The sequence below is a fragment of the Pan troglodytes genome, chromosome 17 (genome assembly GCF_028858775.2).
Source record: "Pan troglodytes isolate AG18354 chromosome 17, NHGRI_mPanTro3-v2.0_pri, whole genome shotgun sequence".
NCBI classification, from domain to species: Eukaryota; Metazoa; Chordata; class Mammalia; order Primates; family Hominidae; genus Pan; species Pan troglodytes.
In genome coordinates, this window is record NC_072415.2 from 40882359 (window position 1) to 40902070 (window position 19712).

At 39.1% G+C, this 19712-nt stretch overlaps 1 protein-coding gene and 1 long non-coding RNA gene across 3 annotated transcripts in view; one reads left to right on the forward strand and one right to left on the reverse strand.

The window, feature by feature from the left end:
- The window catches only part of DSC2 (desmocollin 2), a 36406-nt gene extending 21308 nt beyond the window's left edge, over positions 1-15098 (reverse strand). For both annotated transcript variants that reach the window (XM_512077.9, XM_003315842.7), the window contains exons 1-6: positions 14574-15098; positions 6310-6394; positions 4852-5051; positions 3782-3901; positions 2193-2348; positions 412-556 (exon numbers count right to left, since the gene is read on the reverse strand). In XM_512077.9, coding sequence (XP_512077.5) covers positions 412-556; positions 2193-2348; positions 3782-3901; positions 4852-5051; positions 6310-6394; positions 14574-14642 — 775 coding nt within the window. In that variant the 5' untranslated portion in view covers positions 14643-15098. The remainder of the gene's footprint in view (positions 1-411; positions 557-2192; positions 2349-3781; positions 3902-4851; positions 5052-6309; positions 6395-14573) is intronic.
- The window catches only part of LOC104003117 (uncharacterized), a 29093-nt gene continuing 23620 nt past the window's right edge, over positions 14240-19712 (forward strand). The window contains exons 1-2 of the long non-coding RNA XR_001711291.2: positions 14240-14394; positions 15799-15870. This is a non-coding gene — a long non-coding RNA (uncharacterized LOC104003117). The remainder of the gene's footprint in view (positions 14395-15798; positions 15871-19712) is intronic.

Below are 19712 nucleotides of genomic sequence, written 5' to 3' on the forward strand. Positions count from 1 at the left end.
TCCTAGCGAACATCTATACATATCTTTAAGACTACATCTCCAATTAGTGAAAGACTTACTCTTTTTGGGCTATGTTCTCTTACATCCATCCATCCATAGGATGACAGCATAACATTTATTAACTCCTATTTGTCGGACACTGTGCTTGGCATTCGCTGTGTATTGAGCTTCACTTAATCTTCATAACAATCTGGCATACTGATAACCCATTTTACAGATGAAGAAATTAGGCTTGCCAAGATTAGGAAATTTGCCAAGCGTCACACAGCTAGTGAAACACAGAGTAAAATTCCACCCAGAGTCCCTTATTCTTGCTGCTGGGATACGCTGCTTCCCAATGGACATAGTGAAACTAAATGTATGAATTGAAACACAGTTAATTTGCCATATATTGTTTAAGGAGGTACTCACCCACTCTGCAATTTTCAAAAATTGTAAAAGTATAAGTTTCTTCTGTAAAAATTGGGTAGTTATCATTTTCATCCTCTATTTTGATTATTAGGGGCAGTGGAAGTTCTGGAGTATACCCATCTGGAGTTGTTGCAAAGGCAATTATCTGTGAAGAGAGTAAAATAAGGAGAAAAGTGAAAATAATCTTTTAAAATGGGGTATGCTTCAAATTCATTTTGGCTTTAACTTGGAGACTGTTCAGAACTACAGTATGAGTCTCACCATTTGTTATTGTTCTGGGATATGCATATAATTTTAATGCCAAAGAGGTGCCTAATTTCATGATTCAATATAGCATTGTATGTTTAAATTTATCTCTTTAAATTTATGAAAGATAATTTTAGTTTCTTCATTATTGCTATACTGTTATTCATGAGTGTAACAATTTTTACTGTTATTTTCCCAAACAGCTTTGAAGACTTCTTCATTTTGCTTTGTTTGAAAGGTTCAGGTGCATGGATTTTAAATACAACTTTCTGGATCTTTCTGAACTTGAGATCCTGTAGGATTACCCAGGTACAGTTAACTGGGATATTATCCTATTTTCTGCTAATGAGGACTTTAGGCATATCAATGGTTACATTTGGGTAAGTCTTTTCAAAGAATTTTTAATTTAAAAAGGGTGAATCAGAAATGAAACAAATGAATGGTGGTAAACTGTGGTGGAATACAGTTTAATTTTTTTGTTTTTATAATATGAATTTCAATACCAATTTTCTCATAACAGCTATCATAGAAAGGCCAGAACATCCTAGGTACTCAGAAGGCCAGGCCATGGCAATTCTAAACCTAAATACTTTATTCAAAGCTTGCCTGTCTTATTTGATTAATTTGGTCTTCTAATGAATAATTAATTCATCCAAAATAGACATAAAATAATTAAAACTGACTTAAGCAAAATGACCAAGTCCTGTTGGGAAATCAAACCAGCATTAGGTTAAATTCTTTCATATTAACTCACTTTCCAGCATAGGAAATTAACCAGGTGATTAAAGGACTGAGTAAGCTTAGGTAAGCACTGTCACACCCCCTACTTGCTCCCCATAAACTAATGCTCTCCCATTGCCAAGGTACTGAGGTTTACTTAATGACTGAACTTCATTTACCTCCTATGATATCTCCATACTATAAAGAGGTTCACAGATCTTTTTGTGCCAACTAAGTAACTGTTCTTGGCCGGGCACGGTGGCTCAGTCCTGTAATCCCAGCACTTTGGGAGGCCGACATGGGCAGATCACCTGAGGTCAAGAGCTTGAGACCAGCCTGGCCAACATGGTGAAACCCCATCTCTACTAAAAATACAAAAAATTAGCTGGGTATCGTGGTGCGTGCCTGTGATCCCAGCTACTCAGGAGGCTAAGGTGGGAGGATCACTTGAACCCGGGAGCCAGAGATTGCAGTGAGCCGAGATTACACCACTGCACTTCAGCCTGGGTGACAAAGTGAGACGCTGTCTCACAAAAAAAAAAAAAAAAAAAAAAAAAAACACTGTTCTTCAAAGTGGTACTGTTGTGGGGAAAAAAAAATAGTAAAACCATAATACCAGGAACAATCTAATGGAATCCAATATTATTTATTCTATGAAAATATTTTTTGTTTCAAGTCAATTATGTGCTATTAGGGAGTAGCCAGAGCATTGGTGACAAACTCAGAAAACAGAAAAGGTTAAGTGAATTGCAAATGAGAGACAAAATGGCCAAGCATCATCATTGCTAATACAGTACACACATTTTAGACTTTACCTCAAAAGATTCATACTGCTCACGATCTACAGAACGAGTACAATACAAGTTTCCGGTGTCTCTCTCCACATAAAATAAATTCCGAGGTTCTTGGTCAACTCCAGGACCTCTTATGGAATAGTATATGGTATAGTTTTGGGCCGTGTCAGATTGAACCTAGAAAGTAGATATTATATACATGAGACAAATCTTTATTTCAGCAGAACTTTCATCTATATATTTATGAAATCTCACTGCCATTTTATTAGTTTAAATAATTGCCCTTATTAATTTATTATTATATATAAATTAAAACAGCAATAGAATAAGAAAGTCCAATTGAGAAATTTCAAGAGCAAGGCATGAGTAAAATAATGTAGTGCATCTTAGTTCTCCAGAATAACTAAAGGAATATTTGACAGGCTAGATGGTGTCTATACATGGAAAAAACACTTAAGACTTTTCCTGTCTTAGAAAACAAAGTATTCTGAGCATGGAAAATTATTCTGTTGTCAATGTTTTAAAAAACTGAGTTTTTATTATATGTAACATAACATTTAAGAACCGAGTTTAAAGTGTACTGTCTGCAGGGCAAAAATGTGGACAATAATTTCCTTAATGAGTTTTTTGTTCTTTGCCAACATCTTCCTTACAGGAACTGAGTAAAAAAAAAATATGAGTGAGAATAGAAATGGAATAATATTTTGGAATGTGTAATATTCTGATCCTTGATTCGAAAAGCAGATTTCCTCCAAGCTGTGTTCATCCTCTCAGTAACATCCTGACTATCTTTATATCAGGATAACTGACACAACTGTTTTCTAACAATTTCTCAACTTTAATATGCTCTTCTCTCAGCTGTATTAAATTTGTTGGTGGGGTATAAAAAGGATTCTCCCTTGCTATGTCAAGAACTGAGGGAAAATAAACCAAAGTCATAGACTGAATGTAGTAGCCACCAGTAATGGAAGAAGGCAAGAAGGCTTGCTGGGGTTTCTACTGAAACTTAAAACAAGACAGAGAAAAAGAGTCAGGTATGCTTGGCTCATGCCTGTAATCCCAGCATTTTGGGAGGTTGAGATGGGAGATCATTTCAGCCTAGGAGTTCAAAACCAGCCTAAGCAACATAGTGAGATCTCATCGCCACAAAAAAAAGAAAAAAAAAGAGACAGAGACAGAGAGAAAGAAATGTGGATCCAGTGTGATTTCAGATGTAGATTCAAGAACAAGAAATAGAAAGATAGAAGGGCCTATGTGTCTTCCTCCTTTGTGGCATTTGGTCTTTCATCCAATTTTCTCCTTTATTATGCAAGAGAGTTTTGGGTTTTCTAGGCTATTCTTAGGCTTGGCGATACCCTTGCTGATGTGACAATTCATTAAGGAACCATGTGTTTGAGTGCCACAGTTTTATGATTGGCCTTTGCAAGCTGAACAAAAGTGTATGTAAGTATAAAGAGATATATTTATACCCTTATATGGAAACATATTATACACATACTCATTCACTCACATATTTATACACAACTATTATAAATAACTTCATACTCAGTGTTATAATGGTAAGAGATGGAAACTATAGACTCCCACAGCAGAAAGAAAGAAAACGGTACCTGTTGAAGGAAAAGTGGAAAAGGACCCAAGGAGTTTTCTAGCATCGAACAAGGAATTGGAGCCCATCTTCTCTTGGCGCGCCTTAGAACTTTTTCTTTAGTATGTCTTTTCTTTAGGACCTCAATTCATAAGACAGGAAAAAATAATAAAGTCAATGACTACTTTATTCTCAAACATTAAACAATGACACATCTTTCTCCTCTCATGAGGATTAGCTGGGGAGGGGTGAGACCATGGGAGTGCTTGAAAACCAAACTAATCATCAACACTGCAAAAAGATAATGAAGAAGTAACTGTCCTAACTGTTATCACAACAATCCTCTTGGGAAAATGATTTGATGGAAATATGGAAGAGAGATGGAACTGGAAGCCTAGAAGCAAAACTGAAAAAAAAATTACTGTTGCCCCATTGCCATGCAAAAACATGGGAGAGAGATATGCAAAGAAAATAAGTGTGTATGTGCCCTTCTAAATTTAGCACAAGCAACTTCCACTCACCAGCAACTAGGCAGAGCCAGGGAACCAACAGAGAGATCTGTGTCAGAATGAGGAGAGAAACACAGTGACAACTCTCAAACTGCTGCAGTGAGGAATGGCTAATGGTTGAATACAAGTTATTTTGATCTTGGGTGTCACAACACAATAGCATGCATGTGGTCCAAACTTCCTCCTAAAATAGTTATCTATGTTTTAAGACCACAGATTATGCTAAAATGAATGCGAGAAAAAAGCTTTCCTTTCTTTATACAGAGTTTCAAAACTTGTTGTTAGAAATCCATTCTACGGTAAAGCTCAAAAAAAAAAATGCTGCTTTGTGTCTAATCTCACGTTCCCATGCTGTACCTTATCCCAATTTCTCCTTTTACGTCCCAAATGAAAAGGAATGACAACCCGAATGAACCATGTTGCACAGCCCTTTTCCTTCTAAACACTGTGAAGTTGCCTCATGGTTTTCATTCGTCTTTAAGCCAAACTATACCATATCCTTTCTGATTTCATATCTTCCCTGGTAATGTTGATTATGTCTGAAGAAAAGACATCATTTCTTCATTTATGTAGCCTTGTATACCTTTGTTTGATGCTCCAAAAAGACAAATATTTTCTTCTTTTCTTGGTTCTCAGTGTTGGAAAGTAATATGGTAAAACTTCTCTTCTCCGAGGACAATAGAATAGTATTTGTTGTATAGACTGAACCATCTTCCAAAATTTGGAAGTCAGGATCACTTGAATGAATTAGATTTGCAGCTGTAAAGCACTCTTTCAGGTTAACTGTAGAAAATATGCACAGCAATCATTTTTAAAGTAAAACATAGGATATAGTTTTAACAGTAATGTATGCACGTGGGGAGAGCCAAAAACTTAAAATTCATTATACTGACACTTGTAAATTTTTGAAAGGACACATAAAACTATATGGTGAATTAAGTTGTGCTTAAATACTTACATCACTTCTAATACCTACTTAACATTCTCTTAAAGAAGAGACATTTGCTCTGAAGTAAACATATGTGAGCTCCAGTGTTTGAATATTTAAACCAAAACCAAAACAATTTTTTTCTTTATCAACAGAAATAAGCTATAGAGTAACACCTAAATACACCTGAAGTTATACAGAATCTAGCAGATGAAAATTGGCATTTACTAAACGAAAGGATTACTAAATTCTTTACATCTATTGCTAAACAGTGATCACATTTTATGCTATCATTGGTTTGATCTTTTCTTACAGAATTATGTGAAATAATTTAATTGATAAAAAATAATACAATACAGAGTGAAATATTTAAGAATAAAAATCCAAAAACAGTACCTTTAAAATAAAAAAAAGTTTCAATTTCTCAATTTTTTAGAGGCATGTTAAATGTCTTTATCTTTTCTCTAAAGTAAATGTTAATAATTATTACTCAAGTGAAATATTTTTATCAACTTCATATAATCATGTTTTCCAAAAATAACAGTATTCCTTTCATTAGAATGACACCACAAATATTACAAATGATAATATACTACATTAGTTTTATCTACTGGTCCCAACAGAGTTATCATTCTAAAAATTACACTAATTTAAAATACCACAGCAAATCAGGATTTATTTTGTGTGTGTGTTTTTATTTTATTTTAAGTTTCAGGGTACATGTGCAGGACGTGCAGGTTTGTTACATAGGTAAACACATGCCATGTTGGTTTGCTGCACCTATCAACCCATCACCTAGGTATTAAACTCAGCATGCATTAGCTATTTTTCCTGATGCTCTCACTCTCCCAGAACCCCCAACAAGCCCCACTTGTGTTGTTCCCCACTCTGTGCCTACATGTTCACATTGCTCAGCTCCCACTTATAAGTGAGAACATGCAGTGTTTGATTTTTCTATTCCTGTGTTAGTTTGCTGAGAATAATTGCTTCCAGCTCCATCCACATCCCTTCCAAGGGACAAGATCTCGTTCCTTTTTATGGCTGTGTAGTATTCCATGGCGTATATGTACCACAGCAAAACAGGATTTATTACAAATTTTAGGGCTTCCTTACCTCTACCAACAAGTTTCTCAGCATCTAGTTTGGAGGGAACATGTAATGTCACATTTTTGCAGGCATCACTGGCAAATATTAAGATCTAAAAAATGAAAAAAATCAAATAAATATTATGCATAAAAAGAAATCTTTAATGTGTATATTATTTATATAAATTATAAATTTATATATTATATACACATAAAAAGGCATATAATACTTATATAAATGTTAATTATATTACATATTGACTACACTAATTAAATATTAATTTTAAAATATTTAATTAAATATAAATACATGAATTTATATTTATAATTATATGTGATTTATGTAATTGTAAATCACATATAATTATCAAAATAAAAACATATTGGAGAAAGAAATCAGGACAAAAGTATATCAAGGGGAAGAATAAAACAATATACCGAGTTCTAGCCTCCTCCTGCAAAAAGCTTGTAAACTCAAAGAGTTACATATGCTCTTCAGCTTTGTTTACTATATTGTAAAACGTATGTAATAATAATTTCACTGATTAACTCAGTGGGTACAGTGACGATCCAACAACAGCCTATGTGAGAGAGTGCTGAAAACTATCCGGAAGGCAGCACAGGTATATACATAGGAAAGAGAAAACCAAATTTACTGAGGCAGCAAACTGTTTCAGTACATTTTTAATTGCTTATGAGATATGATACCAAATCAATAATATCCTAAACAAAAAGTAAATGCTCTTAAAGACAAACAGTAACTTATTGCCATGAAGTGATTTGGAGAATATTTACGTGTTACTCCACACAATAGGCACATAACTTTGAAATATAAAATTATTTTGAAGGTGTATCTTCTCATAAATAAAAGTTAAGTTCATTTTAGGAAATAATTTACTTAAAATTTTTTAACGGTTTAGTGATTCATGGTGAACCAAGTCCAATGCAACATATACGTAAACACACTGAAATTTAATTTTGTTCTGTCTGAAACTTTACAATGGACGTTTCTCAAAGATGCACGTTTTTTCTAGTTTTACAAACATCTTTGACCAAAACCAAGACAGTTAGCTAGCATTTACACTGTTACTTACAAAGTTTATAAATATAAACTAAAATCATCAAAATTTGGATGGAAATGTTTATTTTTAATATATATTAAAGACTCTTTAATTATCCAGTTTTAATTACATTTGAAGGATCAAATAAGGCAGAGGTTGTGTTTCATTTGGAATGTTGGGATAGACACAATGAAGACATTAGTTTTGAACTGGAAATTAAGTGATATGAAGAATTTTCACTGGCTGCATAGCCAAGAGAGAATAGGAGTAGAATCAGATGATTTTGAAGATTCCAGCTCAAGGTGATTGGAAGAATACATTCACTTATTCATTCAACCAACATTTACTGGTTGCTTACTAGGTGCTAAACGGATTCAATGGCTAGAGCAGTGAACAAAGCCAAGTCCTTGCCTCACGAAGATTACATGATAATAAGAAGCAAAAGAAATACACAAATGCACAAATGTCACATAATGCCAAGGCAGCGAGAGATAAATGTCATGACAAAAATAAAGCAGGGAGGAGAGGGTGACAACGAGAATACCTGAGCGTAAATGAAGTGAGGAAGTAAACCAGTTTTCTAACCAGGGAAGAGTCTTCCAGGTAGGGCAAGAACCAGAGTAAAGACCCTGGAAGGAGACTTGTGTATTGCAGAAACAAGGTGGTCATAGCAGCAGAGCACAGTGAGGGAAGAGTGATAGGGGAAGAAAACAAAAGGACAGTCAAGGGCAAATGATGTAGGGTCTAAAAGGCCATGGTAAGGAGTGCAGATTTTGTTCTGAGTGCAAAGAGAAGCAACAGCATGATGAAGAAGCTGTGGAGTGGTGTAAACTGATATTTATACAGAATCACTCTACTAGTTATGTGGAAAATAGGTTATAGAAGAGCAAGAGTGGAAACCAAGAGACTGATTGGGAGACTACAGCAGGAATCTAAGAGTGGGGTAATGGTTACTTGGGCTAAGGTAATAATGGTGGAGAAGATGAAAAATGGTTGGATTAAGACAATTCTTTGAATAACAGTATCTTGGACATCCATCCATTCATGCATGAATTCAACAAATATTTACTGAATGTGTATTATGTACCACACACAGAGCAGTAAACATGATCCTCATGAAACATTCAATCTAAGGTAAGACATATTTGTAATTTCAACAAAGTAAGACAAATGTAATGATAGGGAAGTACAGGGAGCTATGGGAGAGCAGAGGTAATAGTGATATCTAAAAGCCAGGTGAGGTCACCTGAAGAGCGGCTACAAGTGAGACAGGCTAAGAGGAGGCAGAGCTTAAATGCTGCAAACAGAAGAATGGCATATGTGAAGGCCCAGAGATGGCACAGACCTGAAGAAGAAATCTGGAATGGTTGATGTGTGTACCAGAGCGGGGGCAGAGGTTTAACATGGGCTCAGAGAAGTGGGTGTGGGCCAGATTTTGAACGGCATTAGCAAAGCACATGGATCTTTTTTCCTAACGAGAATGAGAAACCAAAGATTTACTTGGAGCAAATAAATTAAATAAGCAGCTTTATATTTGAATGTGATAGATCTGTCCAATGTGGAGAATGGAAATAACTGTCATTTTCAATAATAACAAGCTAGGTAATTAAGAAAAACCTATGCCAAAACTAATTAAAAATCAGGGATAACATTTTTCAAACATCCTAAAGCATCAAAGAGCTAACAAAATAGCAAGCAATTGCTAGGCCAAAACTGAAGATAAAGCTGGAACACACAGTGATAAGAGGAACTCAGGAACAACTTCTGATCTGCAAAGATTTGACTCTGCTTTGCTGGCCTCTGGAGAGAAGGAGAATGAAATCAAAGCACAGGGCCCACCTAAGATCTAAGAGGATCCGCTCCACATTAATCTGGGACCCAAATGCTAAATCTTCATTACAAATTTGAGCCACAAGTAAACTGGCCCTGGCGTGGATCTGTGATCCACACTCACATCTTTTGCTTGGTCCAGAAACTTCAAGCCATGAATTTAACGAAGGCTTGACATGTGATCACCATCATAGATGCTGACAGGCACTTGACCAAATTCAATAACCATTCTTATTTTTTTTAGTCTCAAAAAATAAGAATTGATAAGTACTTTTGCAACGTGACCTTTATAAATTATAACACAACACAAATGGGAAAGCACTAGAAGCAATCCAATTAAACTCAGAAACAAGACAGGCTTTCCAAGGTCACTATATGTAGTTTACATTATATTGAAGGTATATTTGCAAGAGAAGGATATTAGATAGGAAGATGTAAAAAAAAATCTCTGCATTTGATATGACTGTTTACCTGGAAAACCCAAGCAAATCAACCAATACATTACTATAAAACAAGAAGAGACTTAAGTAAGGAAGCAGAAATAACCATGAAAATATGGTTAGTCTTCATACCCATAAACAAAACCAGTCAGATAATACAAGAAATTTCCACTTTGGGAGGCCGAGGTGGGCAGATCACGAGGTCAGGAGATAGAGACCATCCTGGCTAACACGGTGAAACCCTGTCTCTACTAAAAATACAAAAAAAAAAAAAAAAAAAAAAATTAGCCAGGCGTGTTGGCGGGCACCGGTAGTCCCGGCTACTCGGGAGGCTGAGGGAGGAGAATGGTGTGAACCCGAGAGGCAGAGCTTGCAGTGAGCAGAGATCACGCCACTGCACTCCAGCCTGGGCGACAGAGCGAGACTCAGTCTCAAAAAAAAAAAAAAAAAGAAATCATTTTCAAAAGCAATTAAAATTGAAATGCCAAGGAGTAAATTTAACAAGAAACATGTAAAACCTATTTGAAGGAAACCTGAAAACATTTCTGTAGGGCAGAAAAGTACACTTGCAAAAAAAGAAAGACAAAAATCAACAACGTATCTATATCGATTCTTACTAAGTTAAATTACAAATTTTTTGATACCAATAAAAACCTCCATAAAATTTTCTCTGGAACTAAACAAGCTGATTTAAAAGGCTGTAAGGAAAAAATAAAAAATTAAGACAGGAAAATTATTTTTAAAAAGCAATGAAAGGCTATCAACCCTAGCAGATATTACAAATCATATAAAATCTCAACAATTAAATCAATATGGTACTGGCATATGAATAGAATGATATTTGACCCACAGGAATTGGAAAAGAAGAGGTAAAACAATTTGTATTTGCATTAGATATGACTGCGTAAAGTCCCTAAAAGTTGTAACTTTTTATTATACCCACCAATAATTTATGAGTCAACCACATTCTTGCCTACATCGCATGTTGTTGAACTTTTGGGTGTCTGCCAAGTGTGAAATGGCATTTTAATGTAATTTTTTATTCATATTTTATTATGAGTGAGGTTGACATATTTTTATAACTTAAGAGCCATTTTACTACTTTATGGATACTGTTACATCCATGTTGCACTTTTTCTTCTTGACTTACAAGAGCTCTTTATGTATTAGATTAGCCTTTTAAATATGACCTATGAATATTTTTTCCAGTTTATCAATCACCTTTTGACTTTGCTTGTTGTGTTTTTGGTTGGTTAGAGGTGTTTTTTCGCCATGAAGAAGTATGTATATATGTACTCTTATATAATTGATTTTCTCAATTGTAATAAATTGGCTTTCGAAATCTAAGTCATAACTAGGCCTCGTGGGCTCCAAATTTATATAACAATTTATTACGTTTTCTTCTATTATCTGTAGGGAAACATATTTTACATTTAAATCTTTCATCTCTGGAATTTTCTGTGGTGTTCTGAATGAAGCATAGATTCAATTTATCTTTACACCAATATATATATCCTCGATCATGTGATATCTATCATAAAATAACTTTCTGTCTAGCCATATACAATGTTTATGGAGGGAAGAACAAAATCTAACAAAATTAGACACTTTTTTTTTTCTAACAGAGTCTTGCTCTGTTGTCCAGGCCGGAGTGCAGTGGTGCGATCTCGGTTCACTGAAACCTCCACCTCCCGGGTTCAAGTGATCCTCCCACCTCAGCCTCCCAAGTAGATGGGATTATAGGTATGCACCACCATGCCTGGCTAATTTTTGTATTTTTTGTAGAGAAGGGGTTTTGCCATGTTCCCCAGTCTGGTCTTGAACTCCTGAGCTCAAGTGATCCTCCCACCTCAGGCTCCCAAAGTGCTGGGATTTACAGGCATGAGCCACTGCACCTGGCCTAATTTACACTTTTATTTGTCAATCCCATTATTGGTAATCTGTCCTACTGATACACCTGCCCATATATGAAATGACATACATTCAAATTCATTGTGACATTATTTGTAATAGCTGAAGTGACAGGTACAAGTGAATAGACCCATGAGCTGTCTTTGAATGTAGAGTTAATGGAACTTCATGGATTAAGGAAGGGGAGCAGTGAGAAAGAAAAAACAAACAGCTTTCAGACTTCCTACTTGAGGAACAGGCATATGGTACTGACATATATTGAAATACAGGACACTAAAAGAAAAACAACATTGTTTGGGAAGATAATAAATGCTGTGTCACACATCACAGTCAGTAGAGTGATACAAAGGACTATTGTTCAATGAAGACATCTGAACTAGTAATATTAATTTAGTATATGTTGGCAACTGTGTGATATTTTAAGCTATAAAAGTGGATAAAATGCCCTAGGGAAAGAGTGTAGATTCCAAAGGACAAGACCTAGAACAGAAAACCAAGAGACACCAGCATTTAAGAGTGCAGGAAAAAGTAGTCAAACTCATAGAAGCAGAAAATAGAATGGTGGTTGCCAGGTGACGGAGGGTAGGGGAAACAGGGATTTGCTGTTTAATGGATATAAAAGTTTGGTTATGGAAATTGAAAGTTCTAGAGATCTGCTATATGACATTGTGCTTATAATTAACAATACAATACACTTAGAAATGTGTTAGGAGGGTAGATCTCACGTTATGTCATTTTTACCAAACCAAAAAAAGACAACAGAAAAAGAAGAAAAAGACAAGACGCTAGGTAGGGAGTCAGACCCTGAGTGGTCAGAAAGATTAAAAAAAAAGGGAGGGGGGAGTGAATGTCAAGAATAAGGGCAAAAGCTACAAGGTGGAACCATATAAAGAATGAGTCATTTGGAGTTAGCACAGGAGAGCCAGTGATCTTAGAAGGTTTATTAGTGGTTAGCAGAAGACAGAGTTCAAGTGGCTAAGCCAGGTGTGGTTTGAAGAAACATTAAGAAGTGAGGAAAAGCTGATTTGTGGAATGGTGAAGGATTACTTGGGTATATGGGAAGGAAGGAAGGTAAAGGATCCTACCCTCCTACCAAAGATATTTCTCCCCCCTTTTTGAGACAGGATTTCGCTCTGTCACCAAGGCTGGGATGCAGTGGCATGACCAGGGCTCACTGCAGCCTGGACCTCCCAAGCTCAAGCGATCCTCCCACCTTAGCCTCTCTCCAGTGACTTGGACCACAGGCGCGCACTCCATGCCCAGCTACAATCATTCTTACTTAATAATTTCTGACACTTAGTATTTACGCATTTCTCACACTTGAGACTCACAACCACAACAGCCACGTGAGGTTGGCAGGGCTTTGCACAGATGTGCACAGAGCAAAAACCAGCAGAATGAGAGTGTAGGCAGGGCCAGCATACTTCCTACCCCCACTCCCCGCCTATCAAACTCCGAAGCTAAGGAAGAACAAGGAATGGAAATTTAATTTCAGTGTATTCAGTGATACCCCACCTCCTCCTAAACAGAATCTGAGATAACACACAGAAAGCTCTGTCTGCAGGTATATGCAGAGCAATGCCACGCATTGCCAGCGTCTGTGCATGCCTTTTCCTTTAAAGAATGGCCGGTGGTTTTAAAAGAAATTGCAATTTTATTAGGAGTCTAATGAAAATTTATTTCTTACTCATCAACATATGTTCTGACCGTTATTTATTCCATTCTTGGTTTCCTCATCTGTAAAATGTTAACTGCTGTGTACTTGGCCCTTTCTATGTTATTAATATGCCCTGAGAATTCAGTTAAGGGTTTGAAGTCCATTGAGCTCCTCGAGAAAGACATTCTAATAACAGTAACAATTACCAATTCATGATTTTAAAATGTGGAACTCTACTGCGAAGTGAGAGCGGAAGAGAAGGGGAAATTATACGAATATTTCAGCCCCCAGTTCACTTCTCCCAGAAGGAATTAGCCTTCCGGGTTCCTCCCTTTGTCCTTCAAGGTTGATTGGCGCCCAACGCCTTCTGCTCAAGGCAAGGAGCACTTTTCCACACCTGTCGAATTTTTTCCTCTTCCAGGGAGCCAGGAAAAGTCCAATCGGACTTTTTATATCCCAAATTCCCCAGACGCTGCTCCCGGCATTGGCTTTTTGCGTCTTCAGGCTCCCCAACGAGATCCCATCGGTTAAGCCTGGGAAAGGGGCTGTCCCGCCCCAAATAAGGCCAACCACTTAGGCTCCCAGCTCTGGGAAGGGGTAGGGTCATTGCTGTAGTGCTCTTTAAAGAAAGAAAGAACCTGGGGAAGGGGCGGTGGCGCGGGAGGCGGGTGGTGAGCAGAAAAATCGAGTCGCCTCTGGGGACAAGAAATCAGAAAGACCCTTCCTTTCTCCGAAGATTTAGGGAACTGAAGCCTCGCACGTTAAGAAACCACTGAAACTGTACAAATGCTCACCTAGGGCCCGCCGGTCGACAGTCTTCAGGAGCAAAGGGTCAAGATCCCCTCCCCCACCCGCCACTTCCCCCCGCCCTTCTCCCAGAGTAAACAATTCCCAGAAAGGCGAGCAGTTCCCTTTTTCACCCAAGGACACTCGCTCTCCGTCCCGGCCGCCCAGCGGTTCCCCTTTCCGTGGCCTGGGCCGGCGCTGAGGCACAGGGAGCCGCACATTCCCGGGGAAGGTGCCAGAGGCGCAGCTGGACGGCCCCGGCGCACTCCCGCCCCGGCGCACTCCCGCCCCGGCGCACCCTGCTCCCCGGCGCGTACCCAGGGGCCACGATTTTGGCTGGGCGAAAGCGGCCCGCTCCCGCCTTTCTGAGTGCGCTGATTACATCTACCGGAGACACCTTCCCTCCCCTTGGGGATCCCAACTCTCAGGTCGCGATCCTCTTCCTATCTGCCCTCCCCCACCCCGGCCAACTCCATTTTCTAGCCACCCAGAGGCCCCTTCACCCCAGCTTTTCCCGCCACCCCCACCTATCCCCGTTCCCCTAGTTTTCCTCCGCACCCTAGGCGATCGCCCCCTTCCCCGGAGCGGTGGCCGCGGCTACACTCACCGCGAGGGTCAGCAGGAGCAGCCGGCAGAGGGCTCCGCTCCAGGAGCCGGAGGGGCAGGCTGCCTCCATGGAGAGGGCTCGGGGCAGGTCGCGGGCCGAGCGTCGGGCCGGGGTAGGAGGGCTCCGCGGGGCGAGGGCCGCGGCCCGAGCGCAGGCTGGGCCCGCTGCTCAGGAGGAGCGCGAGGCGGAGGAGGTGGCGCGCGCGGAGAGGTGCTTTTCTTTAGCTTCTCTGAAGCGCCTGCCTCTCATCCAAGGGGCTTTTCCTTTGGCGGAGGGAGGGGCACCAGACGCGTCCAAAAGACACCAATCGGCCCCTCCTTGTTGTCTATTTAAGACTTAAGACTTCATTTCTGTAAGAAGGCCACGGGTGGGAACTCCCTCTCGCCGCCACCCTTTTACCTGCGCAAGGTGTTTCTCACCAGCGGACGCCACCTATAAGGCCCATCTCCCCCCCCCCCCACGCCCCGGTGTCCGCTCCGCCAGGCGAGATTAACAGCCGGCCCTGCCCAGCAGAAGCCCTGACTGCACAAAGACTCACTCCTGAGTGCGCGGTCGGCCCCGGCTCCGCCCTGCCCGCTGCCCTCGGCGCCCGCCGTGGTCCCTGCCCTGGGGTCAATTACAGAGCGAGGTCTGAGCCGCAGAGGCTGGGTTTTAGGTCACAGCTGCCTGAGGCCCACCTGACAGAAAGCTGACTCCAGGGAGACTGTTACACACTCTACTGGACTGAATTTCCTACACACACCCACAAGCAGTTCAGACATCATAGTCATCTGAGGCACCATTCTTTGGGGTCTTGTGTTTTTAGGAATTTACTGGCATGACAATGATACAAGACAATCGCCATAATTTAGAGACAAAAATACATATATACATACATACATACGTAAAGTTAGGGAATCAAGGCGACTGCAAAATAATAAAATCGAGGGTGAGTTACTATAAGAAATGCATCCATTGAGGTCCTAGTCGTGGGCTACATGTGGTTACTGATTTTCTCCAAGAACATCCCTGGTCACAAATAGAGTTATAACTTATTTCCTATACCGGACTCCTGAACATCCAGTGGAGAGTTCTTACCTTCTTTACTACCATCAAAACCAGAGTTCATGGTGAGAAATGAATAAGAATGGGATAATTTAGATTTTTATTTGAAGTGCACTTAAACTAAATGAATTATTGCAGCACACAATCTGGAAGATTAAGATATAAATGCTGTTTCTTTTAGCTCTTCAGAAAGCAATGACAAGGCGTCTGACTCATCCTCCTGCACCTCTTTTCAATTACTGACTTAAACCAGGTAAGCCTGACCACAAAAGAGAAACTTGTCTGTTCCCTTTTATTTGGTTTAAGTTTCCTCAGGGATGTCCTGAGAATCCTATGTGAAAAGCCAACCGTGACACTCACACCATTTCGATTCTTGAAAATGTTCACCATCTTAATACCATTATATGCCGAGCCAGAATTACTGCAATACTGAGCGTATATTTAAATTAAAAATTAATGTCAAACAGCGCATGCCTTACATTCTCTGTGTCTGTCCTATGCTCATGCCCTATTTTATTAACGAATGCCACTAATGAGCTGTTCTGTCTCCATATCCATAAAATTATCATTGACCCTTTGCTAGTAAAATAAGCCTGAGTCATCAGCATGAGACTATAGTTGACATCCTCCCATTTCCATATTTTTTAACACTCATAGTTTTCCACCAATGATACCATAAGCACACCTCATCCTATTAAAGATGACATCATGATCTCTAGCATGAAGCTTTTCAGAGGACAAAAAGAAAGCTATAAGCGTTTCAGGTTCTGGAGATCTACTCAGACTATCATCATAGGCTTTGACTATAGGACATTTCCAAACTCTTGCCTACTCTTTACCCTCTGATGCCTTAAGGGCAGCTCATGTTTTTCCTCATTCCAGGAAAGGGCGGAAGAGCAATTTGACTAGAATTCATCTTAGATATTTATTTTCCTCTTTCACATTAATTGATAGAGGCTATTAAAATGGTGATTTGTTTGTTTTATTACAAAAAAAACTTTCAACAAAAGAATGGAATATAAAGTACTTTCTCTGAACAAGTACCCAATTTATTTAATGTATTTAGGTTAGGCTACATGGTCACTGAAATAGATCCCTCTAAAACATAGGTTTGAAACAAAGAGCATATATTTTTTAAAAAATGGAATGTGAGTAGATGTGATCTTTTTTTAAAAGAATGACTTTTGCTTATGAATATGATTCTGCTGCATGAACTAGTTTCCCAATAAAAATATACTTTTTATAGTAAAAAGTACACCAGACCGAAAGTAAGAAGCAACTTCTTTTGTGTTGCTTAAGTAATCTCTCAGGTCTCAACACTCCCATTTGTCCATCTGTTAAGTAAGATAATCAATAATAATAAGGTAATACTGGAGGCTATCTATGGTACTTTCTACATCTAAAATTAAACTATTTAGACTGCTTATGACAGATTTTTGAGAAGCTTGGCTGGAAATGGATGTTCATTTCAGAGATAACATAGAAAGTCAGGGCCAGAGCAATCCTTAAAGAAGTGAACAATTTGCAATCCAAAGCCCACAGGCCAAATCTATCCAGCCTAGCTTCACAATTTTCTAATATCAGAGGCCAGAAACTATTAAGGGCAGCAACAACCAAAAAAATCCCACTTACTCACTGATGAGCAAAGAGAGACAGCTCTGCATGAGCTTTGTGAATCCTGCCAGTTCCTCCCCTGCCAGCACCAGAGTATGAGTGATCCACAGGGACAGATGTCATCTTCAGGGCGAAACCATCTCGGCATGGCATATGACATAGAATGGAATTCAAAAGCAAGGGAAACACAAACCTAACAGGCAAAAAGCAAGATTAAAGGACATTGTCTAGTTGCTTCATAGGTTGGAGCAGAAAGGGAAACATCTGCTAATCACCATAAAATAAGCACAATTTTTTAACCTCTCAGAGCTGTTGCAAGAATTAAGTGATATCAAGGCAGTCAGAAGAAAGCCTGGCACATTCTAAGTGCTCCCTCAGTGTCAGTTATTTTGGACATCCATCTTCCTCACCATTGTACGACCACATCTCTCTGATCCATTCACTTCCTCCTCATGACAGCTCCCTATTTCCTGTCCTTCCAGTACCTCTCCTCAGAGAGTTCTCTGTCCTGGTCTAGGGCTGAACCCTAGTGCTAATTCATTCACCTTCAACCCCCTCTCTTCAACACTAACCCCAGATCTTGTCTGGCATAAATGAGTTAACAGTGCAATACTAAAATGAGCTGTGCAGTTTGAGTCAGTTGTGTAGTTCCTGAAAATTTGAAACAATTATTTAAAAAGAATCCTTCTCAATTTAACAAAAAGTTTTAAAATTCTGTGTTTTCCAACAAATGCTATCTTTACTTTTTAATTCTATGTATATTTCTTTGAATTTCACTTTTAAAAATTGATCTCCATGAAACATAGTATGCTAATCAAGTTCAATTTCTATTACATTTCAAAGTTTGTTTTTGTTTTTTTTTTGAGACGGAGTCTCGCTCTGTCGCCCAGGCTAGTGTGCAGTGGGCGATCTCCACTCACTGCAAGCTCCGCCTCCTGGGTTCACGCCATTCTCCTGCCTCAGCTTCCCGAGTAGCTGGGACTACAGGCACCCGCCACTATGCCCGGCTAATTTTTTGTATTTTTAGTAGAAACAGGGTTTCACCGTGTTAGCCAGGATGGTCTCGATCTCCTCACCTCGTGATCCGCCCGCCTCGGCCTCCCAAAGTGCTGGGATTACAGGCATGAGCCACTGCGCCTGGCCTCAAAGTATTTTTTAAGAATTCAAGGTAGAGTATGAAATAAATTATAAATCAGTTCTTATGACAATAGTTTTCATTTAGCAGGCACTCAATTAAAACAAGCAAATGAATGAATTCTGAGGCAATTGTGTTGAACGTGACTGGAGACAGTTCACAATGTCTGGTCTGCCTTTAATAGACGCAGTTGACATGAGCTCCCCCTCCCCCCCAGTGGTGCAATGAAATAATGTATCCTTAAAACTACAAAACTTTCATTTGTATGCTTTACCAATTAACTAACTCAGCAAGTATTTATTGAGCGTCTACTATGTCTAAGGCATTGTTCTGTGCATGGGAAATGCAGTGGTGAACAAGACAGAAAGGACACTTCCTCAAGGGAAACACCTACAGAATTATAAGATAGCTAGGTTGGATAAGAAATACTCTCCACTTGAGATTTATATCATGTTGACTTCTTTGGGGAAAAAAGTGAAGATTAATCTCGAATTAATTGCAAAATAAAATATAGAGTGTTGTATAAGGATAAAAAAATTACCAAGATAAAACTTGTTAATACCTTTTCATGGATTATGAAATGTTACTCTAGATAACCTAATCTAGAACATATATCCTCTTGGCTTGCTGGATTGCAATAACTCTTGGTTTTTTTCTTCCCTTGCTGGCTGTATTTATGCATTCTCCTTGGCTGGTTCCTTCTGCTCTGACCTCTAAATATTATCGTGCCTGTAAATATTTTTTTCTTTTTTTTTTTTTTGTGAGATGGAGTTTTGCTCTGTCACCCAGGCTGGAGTGCAGTGGCACGATCTCGGCTCACTGCAACCTCTGCCTCCTGGGTTCAAGTAATCACTTTTCTGCCTCAACCTCCTGAGTAACTAGGACTACAGGTGCCCGCCACCATGCCCAGCTAATTTTTTTTTGTATTTTTAGTAGAGATGGGGTTTCACCATGTTGGCCAGGCTGATCTCAAACTTCTGACCTCAGGTGATCTGTCTCTCTCGGCTCCCAAACTGCTGGGATTGCAGGTGTGAGCCACCGCACCCAGCCTGCCTCTAAATATTGCTATATACAAATACATCTGCATTGTTTCAAACCCTTGCACTCGCAAGGCTCCTTCTACTGTAAGTACTTTGTACATGCCCTTTCCTCTTTCCCAGAATCTTTTTCTATCTCTCTGGCCTGGTTAACTCCCATTCACCCTACAAATCTCAACTTTTATTTTCTTCCCCACCTGGTCAAATCTTCCACATTAAACTGCTGCCTCTCATTTAGAGCACTTGTCACAATTGCAATGTTAAATTTGTTCAAATAATTATTTGATTAATACTTGTTTCTCACCAAAA